This window comes from Mustelus asterias, chromosome 9 (genome assembly GCF_964213995.1).
Source record: "Mustelus asterias chromosome 9, sMusAst1.hap1.1, whole genome shotgun sequence".
NCBI classification, from domain to species: Eukaryota; Metazoa; Chordata; class Chondrichthyes; order Carcharhiniformes; family Triakidae; genus Mustelus; species Mustelus asterias.
Genome location: NC_135809.1, coordinates 44,223,931 through 44,239,603, shown reverse-complemented (window position 1 = coordinate 44,239,603; position 15,673 = coordinate 44,223,931). Strand labels below are relative to the sequence as shown.

The window sequence follows — 15,673 nt, the reverse complement described above, 5'->3', positions numbered from 1 at the left end:
CTTAAATTAATTTTGTTTGATAAAACCTGCCTCGTGGGTCTTTTGAATCACACCTGAAGTGAAACATATCATGTTTATCCTAGCCAAATTCAAGGTGCAAGACTTATGATCCAGGCGGGCTACATAAAACACTTGAGTTTCTGACTTGAACCATAACAGTAGGAACTTTATTTAAATATTATAATTTGGTGTGTTACCTCTCATGAGTGGCACACATGTCAGCGTAAAATTGTTGGTTGGCACATACACAAATGTTTTTGGGGCAAGTTATGTCATTTCATTTTGAACCACCTAGCCCCCACCTCAACCCTTTCTTGTCTGTCATGGGGTCGTAATATTGGCCTTAAAGCACTTGGTCACCTGTGAAAATCTGAATTGTTTTTATTGCTTAAAAACTGAAAATAGTCCAATTTTTAGGCAACATTACCCCCTTGTGTGAAAAATTACTTAAGTTGTGGATGCTTCATCTTTCCCTCTTCCCTGAAAACATCCTATCCCTTTTTCATTTCAGATGCTCCGGAACTGGAAACTGGATTGGAGGGACCAGAAGATAGTAGTAGGGATGAAGAGGCACCATCACTCAATCTGACACTGAGAACCACCAGCTCGGACACTGGCATTATACATTTTTAAAAATTATTCTTTCATGGGATGTAGGCGTGTATGGTCCTTGAGAAGATGGTGAGCCGCCTTCTTGAACCACTGCATGTGGTGTGGATACACCCACAGTGCAGTTAGGATGGGAGCCCCAGGATTTTGATCTAGCGATATCGTTCCTAGTCAGGGTGGTGTGTAGCTTGGAGGGGAACTTGCAGGTGGTTCCCCTGCATCAGCTGCCCTCATCATTCTAGCTGGTAGAGGCTGTGGGTTTGAAAGGTGCCACCGAAGTAGTCTTGGTAAGTTGTTGCAGTTCATCTTGTAGATCCTTGGTTTATACTGCTGCCACTGTACGTCAACGCCGGAAAGTGGAGTGCCAATCAAGTGAGCTGCTTTGTCCTGGAAGGTGTTGTTCCTTGTGTGTCATTACAGTGGCACTCATCCAAGTGAGTGGAGAGTATTCCATCGCACTTCAGATTTGTATCTTGTAGATGGTGGACAAGCTCTGGTGACCCACGAGGCGAGTTACTCGCCGGGGAGAAGGTTGGATTCTCTCTTGGTCTTTACCTGGCACCTCTGTGGCGTGAATGTAACTTGCCACTTATCAACCCAAGCCTGAAGGTTGTCCAGGACTTGTTGCATATGAACATTGAGCATTGCTTAATCATCAGCACAAATCGCTACATCTTGTTCAGGTTCCTTAATGCCGCACTTGATCAAATGCTGCCTCGATGACAAAGGCAGTCACTCTCACTTCACCTCTTGAGTTCAGTTCTTTTGTCCATGCCTAGACCAAGGCTGGAACGAGGTCATGAGTTGAGTGGCCCTGGCAGAACCCAAATTGAGCATCACTGAGAAAGTTATTCCTTAATAAGTGCCGCTTGATAGCATTGTCAACTGCACCCTCCATAATTTAGAGGCTAGGATGTGGGGGTGGGGTGGGCTGGGGGGGTGAAATTTGTACAGGTCAAAATGTCAAGCATAAGTGAGCTGAAGCAAAGTTCACTGGAGATTTAGGTCACACACAAGTTCTGCTGCAGAAAACTCAAACAAGGGCCGGAGTTTTTCGGCCCTTCCCAATGGTAGGATTTTCTGGTTCCACCAAATTCAACGTACATTTGAACAGCTTGCTGCATCTGCGCAGGGGAGTCCTCCACAGCGGGACTGGAAAATCACAGCAAAGGACTCTAACAGCTAGGCTACAGAAAAATGCAAATCCATGTACATAAATGTTTCATGCACAGAAACTATGTGCTCAATGTTAAGGGAAACTGAGGTGTTCAATGTTAAGGGAAACTGAGGTGTTCAGCACCAACTTGACACAGGGCTTTGAATAGATCTTGGAGCCCATCCTTTCTAATCAGCATAACCATGGAACCAAACATGTGGCAATGGCTTGATTAATAAGGGGATCAGGGGTTATGGGGAAAAGGTAGGAGAATGGGGATGAGAAAAATATCAGCCATGATTGAATGGCAGAGCAGACTCGATGGGCCGAGAGCCCTAATTCTGCTCCTATGTCTTATGGCTGATATCACATCTCTCAATGAGCATGGAAAGAGGAGTAGGCCACTTAGTTCCTCAAGCCTGTTTCATTATTCAATATTATGGTGATTTGTGACCTAACTCCATATACTGCCCTTGTCCCATATGTCTTAATACCTTTGGTGAACAAAAATCTACAATCTCAGATTGAAATGAACAATTAACCAATTAAGCACTAATTGACTTTTGAGGCAGAGGGATGAAATGTCTATCACCCTTTGCATTGTTTCCTAATTTCATTCCTGAAAGCTTGGCTCTAACGTTTGGACTATATCCCCTAGACCTAGATTTCTAAACAGTTGTGGGGAATTTTTAACAAGGGTAAGTGGCTGGAGAGGTAAATGAGCAATAACTCCAAGCGGATTAAAACCCGACGCCAACAAACTAACTTTCTGGTCAGAATTTTAAATTTTAACATGATTTGAAGTTTCATATTTAACCTGTTTTGCAGATTTAACTGGGGTCTTGCAAAACCTGACATCCATAGGGAGAAGGCAATAAACACTGTCCTTGCCAGCAATGTTTACATCCTCATGAAAGAATTTAGAAAAGATGATGGAATAGAAAGTCACATACTCAAATTTACCTATGACACAAAGATAGGTGGAATTGGAGATGGAAACTTAAACTTACAAAAAGAGATATTAATTGATTAAAGCAATGGACAAACTGTGGCAAATGAATTTCAGTGTAGGCAAATGTGAAGTCATCCAATTTGACCCTAAAAAGGAACAGTTTACTAATGCTGTATAGCTGGAAACAGTGGAGGTCCAAAGAGAATTTGGGTCCATTTACATTTAGGCCTTTGTCTCCAGTTGTCTAAAACTAGGACTTTGCCTTCAATAGGGTTTGACGTCAGCCCCTGTCCCCAAGGCAACCATGTCACATGGCTTTATCACCAGACAGAACTGGTAGGAGGTTGCAGTACCTCTCCCCATAGCTCCATTTTATCTTGAATTAAAAGACCATTCAAATCATAGCCATCTTATAAAGCGAAGAATTCATAATACCTACAATCCCAAAAGGCAAATTTTCTCCTTTCCACAGCTGAATGAAATGACATGGTTAGATTTTAAATGATTATTATTTTATATTCTGGGTTTTAAAATGTTAATGATATAGTCTCTATCTGATAGCATCACTCTCCTGCCTCATAGGAGGCAGATAGCACCATCCTCCTTACATAGGAGGTTGCCAATGTCATCATCTACACCTCTGCTTTTCCAAACCTGGTCTGTGTCATTTTGCTATCCCCCACCATTCCCTGAAAATCCAGGCTATTTCCTTGCTATTATCTGTGGCAAAACATTCAGAATTCTATACAAACTCTACCTACTTATTTCTATACCTTAAACATTCACCTTCGGAGGCCACCTATTCAACATTCTCTTTAGCTACCTTCCCCACCCTTTGCTCATACTCCTGTTTAGGCTCAACACCCATCTCCTTCCCCACCCCAACCATGAAGCCCTTTTTTTGCATTGAAGGAACTATTATAAATGCAAATAGCTCACACAGAAGTATGCTTCAAAGCCATTCAAGCCTCTCTCCAGTAGACCGTACAGAATTTGACACACAATGGTTTCATCCCATTTCTTTCATTCCAGAATTTCCTGGATCATTGATCTTTTATCGTAATTTATGCCACTTTTTTTAATGCCAATCATATCAATGGGAACAATTGGAGCCCGATGAAAGTACGAAGCATTTGTTGTCATCCCATTAAGTCCTCTGTAGTTAAACAACGTCATTTAAATTAAAAAGTTGAAGCCACCAAATCACCATTTATGCATGTTAAGCACAATTTTAAAAATGTAACTGAGGAACTTTTACTTTTAATGTAGCATATGTCACAAAACATTTAGAGATATAGAAAATAAATTGCATGTCTCAATAAAGGAGGAATAAAATAGTCACTAAAATTTCAGAAATAACGATTTTGGGTTATGTTGCACCTAACACTTTGAGCTTTAAGTTATGCCTGTTCAAAATGGATGCAAATTCAGGAAACTCATTTTCTGGCCTTATGCATTAGGGTGGGGGATATGCTATTGAGCTAAGTGTGAAGTTTCAATGAACATCACTTGGAGGCAGTGCAAATGCTTTGAGGATATTTGTGCATTGCAATGTTTTAACATAAAATCAGTTATGTGCAAATTCCTTTGGAAATAAAGATGCAACTCTGCTCTTGCACTATAGTTAGGGTCATTAGTTTTTGGAATTCTCTTCCACAGAGAGCAGTGGAGGCTGGGTTATTGAATATATTCAAGGTGGAGTTGGACGGATTTTTAATCACCAAAGGAGTCAAGGCTTTTCAGGGCAGACAGGAAAGTAAAGTGAAGGCCACAATCAGATCAGCTTGGTATTGAATGATGGAGCAAGCTTGAGGGACCGAACAACCTACTCCTGCCTCTATTTCTCATGTGCTAATAGACTAGTAGTGCTGAACATTCAAGAAATTACCATACTTAATTGTGAAAGGTAGTTGAACAAGACAGTTGAAATTTAGCAGTGGCTAAATTTTGTACTCATTGACCTCGAATGGGTAAATAATTTAGCAAACAACTTCAAAAAAGCTGACATAACATACAATTATATAAAGCAGTATTAACAGAGTGGCCTAAAGCATTTCACAGTCAAATGTAAAATGGACATTGTGCTAGAGAAAAAGAGAGATTGGAGGGGTGGTTAGAAGTTTGGAAATATGATGGATTTTAAGGAAATTTTGTAGCAGAAGAGGGAAGTGTAGAGGTACAGTGATTAAGCAAAGAAATTCCTAAGAGTGGGAGACCAGTAGCTGAAAGCTCCATCACCAAATACGGAGCATACATAGGGTTAGATGCACAAGAGGCCAAAGGTCTACAGACATCATTGTACCTCAGCGTTAGCATTGTCATTACGAGTTATTTGATGCAAGTAAAAGCTGCTTCTTGCACAGTGCCCCAATATCACTGAACACCCTCTGCAGTGAGTTCACACTCACAAATTGGACAAGAACCTGGCTAGGTAGTGCCAACTTTACATCTGTCGGTTGCTGCATCCCTGCTACACTGCACCGTATCAGGATCAGTGTGAAGTCCTTTAGCTTTCACCTACATATGTGACTTCAGTCATAGTTTTTTTGTTGTTCAGCATCAAGTTCACCTGTCAAGCTCTAGCATTCTCACTAGATTCCGATTATTTTCTGCAATAGCTCCTTCCATTCTGACTCCACACACGAGGACTAGCAGATCATCCATGAATGCTTCCACCTCTGGTAGATCATCTCACTTTGTCTGAATTGGTACTCTTCCAGAGGAGTAGAAATGCCAAACCGTATGAGCAAGCATCTGTACCTCTCAAATGGTGTCCAGAACATAGTCAGAAAACTGCTGCTTTCATCTACCTTCATGTGTCAATATCCATCATTACCATCTAGGGGAGTAAAGGCATATGCATTGGCAAGTTGTGGCAGAATTTCTTTAATGGTTGGCAGAGGATAACAAGATCTCTTTAAAGCTTTATAGATCCTGGTTGTTTTCACTGCTACCATGCTGCTAATCCCGTCTGTAGTTGTTACTCTCTTGATTACTCCATTCTTTTCAAGCTCCTTTATTTTGCCCTTCAGGTTGGTTTTGAGAGGAGCTAGAACTCTCCTCAAATGATGTTGAGTTGGCCTCACTCTTCTTGACCTCAAAGTGATATCCACAAGACGACATCCAAGACCTGTGAAAATATCGTTGCAATCTGTGAGCATCTGTTCAGTAATCAATCTTGGTGCCAGTCCAAGATTTTGATTTGTTTCAGCTGAGATGGAGGGATTTTACTCAGTATGCACTATCTGGAACTGCAGATCTTCTTTCTTCCCATTGTATTGCTCTTTCAGCTTAGTTTATCCTCTTGGGGCAAGTATCATTCCATCATAGAGACTTAACATTATTTTCCACTGCTTCTTCATTTTGGAACACCACCTTGACAAACGTCACACAAGCCTGTGAAACACATGATGTTGCCTGTAACACCAGCATCTATCTGACACTTCATATTAACTTGATGATCTGCAGTCATCATTCCAACAGTCACAAACTATTTTTTAACCTCAAGACCTGACAACGCCAACTGTTCTAGGGTATAGAGTGATTTGTCAGAATCATCATCTGACATCTTTTCAGCAACCATCTTTTATAGGCTTGATTTTCTTCTTGTATACAAAGCAGTTCGGCACCTTGCGTTTAAAGCACTGCTTTCCGCACTTCCTTGTCTTTCTTGTGATGTCCCCTACAGTGTATTCTGTAGCCCAATCTTGATCCTTATGCAAGTTGTCCTTCCTTTCCTTCATTGATTTGTGCTTGGAAGGCTTGGACTACCTCTCAGCATAGCGCACAGCCTTGCAGCTCTCTCATCAATACTCTTCAGTTGTTGATTAGCAACCACAGAGCCTCTGCAAACTCATCTTTCATGAGTTTTCCTTAGAATAAGTTTCTCTTCTCTCTGCAGACATGCACTCACAGAAGAATCTCTTGTTCCTAAGGCAAGGCTACCTTTGATGAGGTTATCCTTCAGTTGTCTAAATTCATAAGATTCAGCCAGATGTCTCAGTACAGATATACTGATCAATATTCCCCCCTCTTCCCAAGCTCTAGGATTAAACACGTAGTGCTCATAAATGACATTAGTAGAAGAGTGGCATGGTGGCATAGTTGTTAGCACTGCTGCCTCACAACGCCAGGGACCTGGGTTCAATTTCAACTTCTCCTTTAATATTAGCACCTTTTCTTCTACTACTACTATTACGGGGAAATAGCAAATGTGCTCATGGTAATTTATCAAAATTCGCTGGACTCTAGGATGGTTCCGGCAGATTGGATCACAGCAAAAGTGACGTCACTGTTTTAAAAAGGTAGAGAAAAAGCGGATAACTATAGGCCGGTTGGCTTAACTTCTGTAGTGGGGAAAATGCTTGAATCTATTATTAAGGAAGAAATAGTGAGACATCTGGATAGAAATTGTCCTATTAGGCAGACGCAGCACGGGTTCAAGGAAGACAACTCATATTTAACTAATGTACTGGAACTCTTTGAGGACATTACGAGCACGGTGGACAACGGCAGAACCGGTGGATGTGGTGTATCTGGATTTCCAGAAGGCATTTGACAAGGTGCCGCACAAAAGGCTGCTCCATAAGATAAAGGTGCACAATGTTACAGGTAATATATTAGCATGGATAGAAGATTGGTTAACCAACAGAAAGCAATGAGTGAAGACAAATGGTGTTTTTCTGGTTGGCGATCAGTGACTAGTGGCGTGCCTCAGGGATCAGTGTTGGGACCAAAATTGTTTACAATTTACATAGATGATTTGGAGTTGGAGACCAAGTGTAGTGTGTCAAAGTTCGCAGATGACACTAAGATGAGTGGTAGAGCAAAGTGTGCAGAAGGATATAGATAGTTTAAGTGAGTGGGAAAGGGTTTGGCATTTGGAGTACAATGTTAGTAAATGTGAGGTCATAAATTTTGGCAAGAATAACAGCAAAATGGATTATTTAAGTGGTAAAAAATTGCAGCATGCTGCTGTGCAGAGGGACCTGGGTGTCCTTGTGCATGAATCGCAAACAATTGGTTTGCAGATGCAGCAGGTAATTAAGAAAACAAATGGAATTTTGTCCTTCATTGCTATAGAGATGGAGTTTAAAAACAGAGAGATTATGTTGCAGCTGTATAAGGTGCTGGTGAGGCCACACCAGGAATACTATGCACAGTTTTGGTCTCCTTATTTGAGAAAGGATGCACTGGCACTGGAGAGGGTGAAGAGAAGATTCACTGGGTTGAATCCAGAGTTGAGGGGGTGGCTAATGAGGAGAAACTGAGTAGACTGGGATTGTATTCATTGGAATTTAGAAAAATGAGGGGGAATCTTATAGAAACATAAAATTACGAAGGGAATAGATAAAATATAAGCAGGGTGGTTGTTTCCACTGGCAGGTGAAACTAGAACTAGGGGGCATAGCCTCAAAATAAGGGGGGACAGATTTAAGCCTGTGTTGAGGAGGAACTTCTTCACCCAAAGGGTTGTGAATCTGTGGAATTTCCTGCTCAGTGAAGCAGCTGAGGCTACCTCGTTGAATGTTGACTCGCTTATTCTCCCCTTAGCAAGCATTTTGTGTGTTTTGTTGGTCTCCTTTCAAATTGCAGTTCTTGGCATCTGCAGGCTAATGTTAAAGATGAACTAACTGGATATGGGAGACTATAAACCATAGGGATTTAATATCAGGTAAGCAGTCATACAGATAGTCAAGGAGTCATGAGCAGCTCTCGAACCACACCAGCCCATCAAGCACTACAGACTGAATAATATTTGTCACTTTCTAGAATATAATATGGGATGTGATGATGTTGGGGCACCATTTACGACATCTTCATGACAGTTTGCTATATATAGTACAGAGGCATGTTAAAAAGTCAGAAACCTGCCCACATTATTTAAATTGCAATTAAGGTAATTAAGATCATTAATGACCCAACTCACAGAAGGCATTCAGAAGGCAATAATATGCCTTCAGGGTGAGAATCATACAGGTTTTTTAATAGGCAACTAACGCAATCAGGTGCACTCCCTACTGCAGACCCAGACATCAGAATGCCACTGACTTCCAGATGCGGATTGAGACTATTATTCAGTCCTACATGTATTGGCCATATAAGAACATAGGACCAAAATCTAATGCAGCTAAACCAGAATGTGTAACATGCGACATAACTTGGATATGCTTATGCAAAAAAATAGATACATCAATCTATGCCCTGTGAACAACTTATGCACCTCCCAATCAGAGCCAAACTGTTTAAGCTTTTGCTTTGAAATCTGGACCACAGCCTTCACATACCATTATGTGACATTCCCACAGAAAGGCACTTCTGAAAACGACAGGACTGGCACTTATTGCGGTTTTTTTTTTGAATCTTACAATTGCGTTCACACTGATCATAATCCAGTTTCAATCGTATTGTTCGCCGAAAAAAGCCCTGTAATAAAAATCACAGCAGCAATTATAGAGCAACCTGATTCTAATAGAGTAGAAGATCTTGGTTTAAATAATATAATCTTTCCTTATTTTCTCAAATTACAGAAAAATACTAATTTGACATTCTGATTTTTGGTTTGCTATTTTCCCTCCAGTCATGATGTCATTTCCATTTATATGGATATTATGAATCCACTTTCAGAAACAGTCAATGAAACAAACTTTAAACAGATGACTTCTATAGTCCTGAGGTAAAGTTACGATTTCTGCCCTTAACCATAATCTGCACAAAATTTGTTAGTCTAGAGAATTAATCCAAGAAAAGTGCATTGTAATAAAGGAGCCTACTGATAAAGATCAATAATTCTGAATACTATTGCTTTCCTATATTAGCAAAACATTCATATATGATTCTTGTATTGAGCAGTGCTATTTGCAGCACGCACTTGCCAAAGTAAAACCAATATTAGGTTCCTTGAAAGTCTAAGACAACAAAAACATTTTGCATTCCTCATATGTGGAAGGCATCTCTCAGAAGTTTAAGTGAAGGAGCCAAAAAAATCATCAAACCAGGAAGAATAAGATTAAAGGTAATAGCAAGGCAAAAGTACAGATGAAGACAAAGTGTTTGAGAAGATATTTGAAAGGGAGGAAGAAGGCAACAAGGTATAACAAACTAAATAAGAAATTCCATTAGCCTGGATCTTCTGGACAGCAGTGAAGTGGTGGCGTATGCCACTAACAGAGATTGACAGTGAGCTGTTGGATAGCATGGGCTTCCTCTCCCAGCTGCAGCACGATGCAACCAAAGGAACTCAGGAAGGCAAGCTGCAAAGCACCACTACACCAAATCCAAGCCTCTTTTGAGGTTATTGGGGAAAGACATGCCCCTTAAGGTCCAGCTCCACTGTTCTGGCAGGTGCTGTGTTAAGTGTCTACAAGTGCTTATAGCTATTTTAAGTGTTTACAAGGGTTCCTTCATTCAACTTTTAAGTCCAGTCAGCTGTTATACACTTCAGCACACCCTTCCCCTACCCCCAGCTCTGCTCACCCCTTTCTCTGACCTTTGCTCATCCACCCTCCTGCCCCAGTTCTGTTCACACACTTATTCCTCCCTCCGCAATCTTAATGTCGGAGAAGACCCTGAGGGTGGTCTTGAGGGAAGAGCGGGGGTGTGTATGTGGTGAGCAAAGTCGCTGGCAAGCAGTGGATGTTAGAGCTGGAGGATGGCATGGTGAGCAGCACCAGTAGTGCTGGAGTGCTTTGACACTCCTGCTGATGTAAAATATCATGTTCCTGAGAAGGCTTTATGTCTGCAAGGAGCAGCCCTAAATAAATCAGTTAAATAACTTAAGTACAGGGCGAATCGCCCAAATGTATATCCAGACAGATCTCGGCAATATTCAAAACCAGACAGAACTATAGCAAATGAAATTCAAAACGGGTTAATGAGTTAAGAATTAGAGGCATGATGTAAAAGTAATATTGGGAGAAGTTGAGAGATTTGGACCTTATAGTAGACACCTTACTGATCATATTCATTGCATAATAGCAACTAACAAAACAAAAACAAATTGAGCTATTTGTCAAATCAATAATTTAGCCAAGGTATTCATTCCGGAGCTTTATAGCTCGGAGGTCAGGCCACATCTTGAATACGAGTTCAATTTTGGCCACCAGTGTACAAGGGAAACTCAAAGCCCTCAAAAGCAATCTGGAAGGAGTGAGGTTACTTCCGCAATCAGTCCAATGACCCTACAGAAAGTTAGCAAAACTGGAGCCCTTCACCATTGAAAAAAAAAGAGAATTTACCTGATAGCAATTTACCATACAGTAAATAAAATAAAGAGAGAATTTAAAGTTATTTTAAGACAAAAGAACTTAGATACAAACTGACAAAGAAATGATCAGGACTGATGTCAAGCACTGCTACACACAGACTAATTAATACCTGGCATGGTCTTCAAGATAGGCAGTGGAAGCAAGAATTCTGGAATCAGTTAAGGGTCTGTTAGATCCATTGATGGGACATCATAGGTTTTGATGGAACAATGGGATAGATAGGGAAAATGGCCTCTCCCTTCAATTCAATAGAACATTTAATTCATAAAAAGGACGGCACATGACCTTGAGTACAATGTTCATGTTTTAAGAGAAGATAAAAAAACTAATTGTTCCACATTTTTGCATACTTTTTGTAAAACGAGATGCTCCCATGAGAGTCTGAGACAACACGGAAATGGTTCAATTTAAAATTCCAAGCTGCCATCACTATGAAAAACCATCTGAAATTCTGCAGGTCAGAATGTCCGTGTGTTTTTGTGCTAAAAATGATTGTCTAGTTTTTTTATTCCACAACATTAAGGGATTCGTATCTTTCACTCGGAAACAGTTAAAATTGTCAAACATATACCCATGCAGCAGGTGGAGCTGGACTGCTACTATATCCGCAAATAAGGCTCTATGGGCCTCAGTGATGAGTAGGGTAATGTTCTCCACCAGCTGTCTTATCAGAATAAATTTCTGAATCAACCAGAAAGAAATCCAACTAGTTGAAGATAATAGTTGTACTGTATACTTCTAGCCATATACTTCCCTTGAGGAATTTAATTTTACAGAATAAATGTTGTCCAAAATAACGAGTGGATGATCCAAAGCATCAATCTCAAACTCAGCATCTGGGAAAGTGGAGTGGTGGGCGGTTGTATGCCAAGAGGGAGGAGACTCCACTTCACCTAGTATTGCCAATATCCAAAATAGATGAATATGGACATGAACTGACATCCTAAGAACTTCAAGTCTGCATTCAGCCAAGTGTCCAATGTCCCTAGCATCTGAAATCAAGTACCAAAATGTTGAGCAATAATAGGATCGACCTCTTTGATACTGTATGTTTGGTAAAGCAGTCAGAATTGAATACAAGTCAATGCTATATCTCCTTTAACCATTAGTAGGAGTCACTGATAAAAGTATTGTAACACTACATTGACAAAGAAAATCAACAAAACTCACACTTTCAAGAAAAAGACAATGATATTGCACATACCTTACAACCCTCACAGGCATGTACACCATAATGAAAGCCAGAAGCCTTGTCCCCACACACTCGACACTCTATGCTGAGGCTAGAGGTGGAAGCTTCATCTTGGGCTAATGGTGTAACCGGAAAGGTTGCTGATGATGGACTAGAGGCCGGTGTAAGAGTATCTGAAGGTAAATGGCGAAGCAAAAAAAAAGCATTGAAAATCTTTTGAGATTAATCAAGTAAGCCAAGTAAAAATAGATACATGCTAGATTTATTTTTACATCTTAGCCAGTTGTGTTGCTTTTAATAATCCTTGAACAAATAGTTAAGTGTATGTTTTTTAGTTGCCTTTGTTGTATGTTTTACTGTTCAACAATCATTTATTTTGTTTAATTATTACAAGGAGACTGGAATTTTCCAAATGGTCTTCACACCTTTCCCCACATTATACCAAATACAGTTAGGAACTGGCATTTCAAGTTTCTTTTCTATGATTTGGAACATTAGCTGGGTCCAAATCATGAAGCAGAAATATTGATCTTACATATAGTACCTTTTGTGATCTCAGAACATCCCAACTTCAGTACTTTAGAAATATATTTAAAGCTATAAGCAGAATCCAACAATAGTTACCACATTTGGCAAGTATATCTCTTTTGAGATTGCTTCTGGTTTAGAATAGAAACAACTGGCGGTTCAAACAGGATTTCCCAGACACTGGCTTGTTTGGAGTGAATACGGGTTCCTGCTCAGTGTGGCTGAGACTTTGGACCAACTCTGCTCTGCTCAGTTCCCCATGTAGAATGAATCTTACCACCGACATACTGCTTTTGTTTTAAAAATCGGAGATACTGGTTTTACGAAGTCCTTCTTAATGACATCCTTATAGAATACAAGTGTAAAATTCATTCTCATCTTCTCTTGTGAACTTTCACCATCTGTACTTTTAACTCCTGACATTCTATGCCCTATTGTTATCCACTTCTCTTGGGTAAATAACGGTTTAGTGTTGTTAGACTAATCTGCATGTCAAAGACCTCAGTCAAACCGTCTTCCTAACCAATGCTCATTTATTAGACTCCTTAATTTTCATTTTATTACAACTTCTTGACACCTCCCTCCATTTTTAGAAATTAAGCACCGAGAAGACAATTCATTTCTCAACTATTTAACATTTCTACCTCATCTACAATTACAAAAATCAGAATGCATGCATTAACAGAAAATATACCGCAAAGTTTCTTTACAAATAAAGATCCATGTCAGCTCTCACACGGTTCACAATCGCTTTAAAATTCACATCCTTGATACTGCATCAACAATTAGGTTCTCTTTTCCAGGCATATGGATTTTTTTTTAAGTTAAATGGTTGAAATAACACACTCCATCGAAATAATCTGAGGTACCGATCCCAAAATCTTTCCAGAAATTTTAGGGGGTTATGGTTTGCATACACAATTGTCTACAATATTATTAGCAACATAAATTTCAAAGTGCCACAATGCCAAAATCAAACTCAATGTTTCCTTTTCGATAGTAGAATACTTCTGTTGATGATGGTTTAATTTCCTCAGGCTTTTCTATATTAGTGTTATTCTCCTGCTGCAACACAGCTCCAATGTTAATATCACTTGAATCCACAGCCGGTTTAAATTGTTTGTTGTAACCTTTTGTGGCTAAAACTGGCGTTAATATGGATTTTAGATCTTTGAATGCAGTTTGACATTCCACTGTCCAGTTAAATTTCTTATTCTTCTTCAAGAGTTCCATTAATGGTGCCACCACACTGCTTATGGCGAAATCCACTCAGTTCCAGAAGTCTCAAAACTTCCTTTTTCATTGTAGGTTCTGGAAATTCCCAATTGATATGTATTTGCATCTGACCATGTCCCACAATATGGCCTAAATATGAGAGCTGGGCTTTAGCAAACTCACCTTTTGCCAAGTTCATGACCAGGTTAATTTTTCTTAAGAGATCAAACAGGTCTTTCAGATGTTGTAGGTGTTCCTCCCAACTCTGACTAAATGCCACCAAATGGCCAATGTATATAGCACAGTGGCTTAGTCCATTAGCTACTCTCTGGAATGTTGCCGATGCATTTTTCATTTCAAACGGCACAACTTTAAACCAATAAGATCCATCTGGCACCACAAATGTTGAAATTTCTTTCTCCCTTTCTGATAAAGGTACTTGCTTTTGTCTTTTTGGCAAGGCTATTTTTGTAATGAATTTTGACTGTTCCACCTTTTCAATACAATTCTTCAATCGTGGAATAAGAAGTGAATCCCTCTTGGTGGTGAAATTCACTTTTCTGGCTTCGGTACCATCGCAGTAGGTGAACTCCGATCACTAGAACTCAATTCAATAGTATCATTTTGGACCATATATTCAATTTCTTTTTGCACCTGTGATAACATAACTATGGTAGCACAGTGGGTAGCACTGCTGCTTCACAGCTCCAGGGACCTGGGTTCGATTCCTGGCTTGGATCACTGTGTGGAGTTTGCACATTCTCCTCGTGTCTGCGTGGGTTTCCTCCGGGTGCTCCGGTTTCCTCCCACAGTCCAAAGATGTGCGGGTTAGGTTGTTTGGCCATGCTAAAATTGCTCCTCAGGTGTCCTGAGATACGTAGATTAGAGGGATTAGCGGGTAAAATATGTAGGGATATGGGAGTAGGGCCTGGGTGGGATTGTGGTCGGTGCAGACTCGATGGGCCAAATGGCCTCTTTCTGCACTGTAGGGCTTCTATGATACATTTAACCTATACAATGTTGTTTTATTGTAAATGCATCTCCCAAATCTATATCATGCATGGCTACCTCCATTTCACCCAAATTATCCCCACAAATTGATTTATATGACAGCAGTAGCTCCTTCAATTTGCCCCAGTTCGTCTCTGGAAGGTAACTCAGAATTTTTTAAAAATTATGTACTTCCTCTTTACCCAACTGAATTAGAGGAAAGTCACTTTCAGAATTTTTCTTCTTTTCCCCTGCTTCACCACTATCAATATTTTTTTGTCATGTCCCCAATCAAAGTATTTCTTGAGCATGTTTGAGAGATATACCCAGTGGGATTTTCTTCTACCTGGAGCACTTACCAGATAATTCACTTCACTTAAATGTTTTCTCAATTTGGTATAATCCACCAATCCTAGCTGTTAATGGTTCACCTGATACTGGCAAAGTAATTAACACTTTCTTCCCTGTTACAAAACTATGAGTCTTTGTTTTCTTATCGGCTTCTGGTTTCATATTTCTAGATGCGTCCTCACCAATTCACACGCCACCTTTAGTCTCTCTCTGAAATCTGACATATTCTAAGAGTGTGGTTTCTCACATCTTACGCAACAACTTCTCCTGAACCAATTTGAGTGGTCCTCTTACCTTGTGCCCAAACACCAACTCAAAGGAGCTAAATTTCATTGAACCATTTGGTGCAACCCTATTGGCTAATAGTCAAAATGGAATTCCTTTGTCCTAATCATGTGGTTAATCCTGACTAT

At 40.0% G+C, this 15,673-nt stretch overlaps 1 protein-coding gene across 2 annotated transcripts in view; it reads right to left on the bottom strand.

Moving 5' to 3' along the window:
• LOC144498653 (peroxisome proliferator-activated receptor alpha-like) overlaps nucleotides 1-15,673 on the bottom strand; it is a 77,044-nt gene that overhangs the window by 27,542 nt on the left and 33,829 nt on the right. For both annotated transcript variants that reach the window (XM_078220098.1, XM_078220099.1), the window contains exons 3-4: nucleotides 12,189-12,349; nucleotides 9,005-9,143 (exon numbers count right to left, since the gene is read on the bottom strand). In XM_078220098.1, the coding sequence (XP_078076224.1) occupies nucleotides 9,005-9,143; nucleotides 12,189-12,349 (300 nt within the window). The remainder of the gene's footprint in view (nucleotides 1-9,004; nucleotides 9,144-12,188; nucleotides 12,350-15,673) is intronic.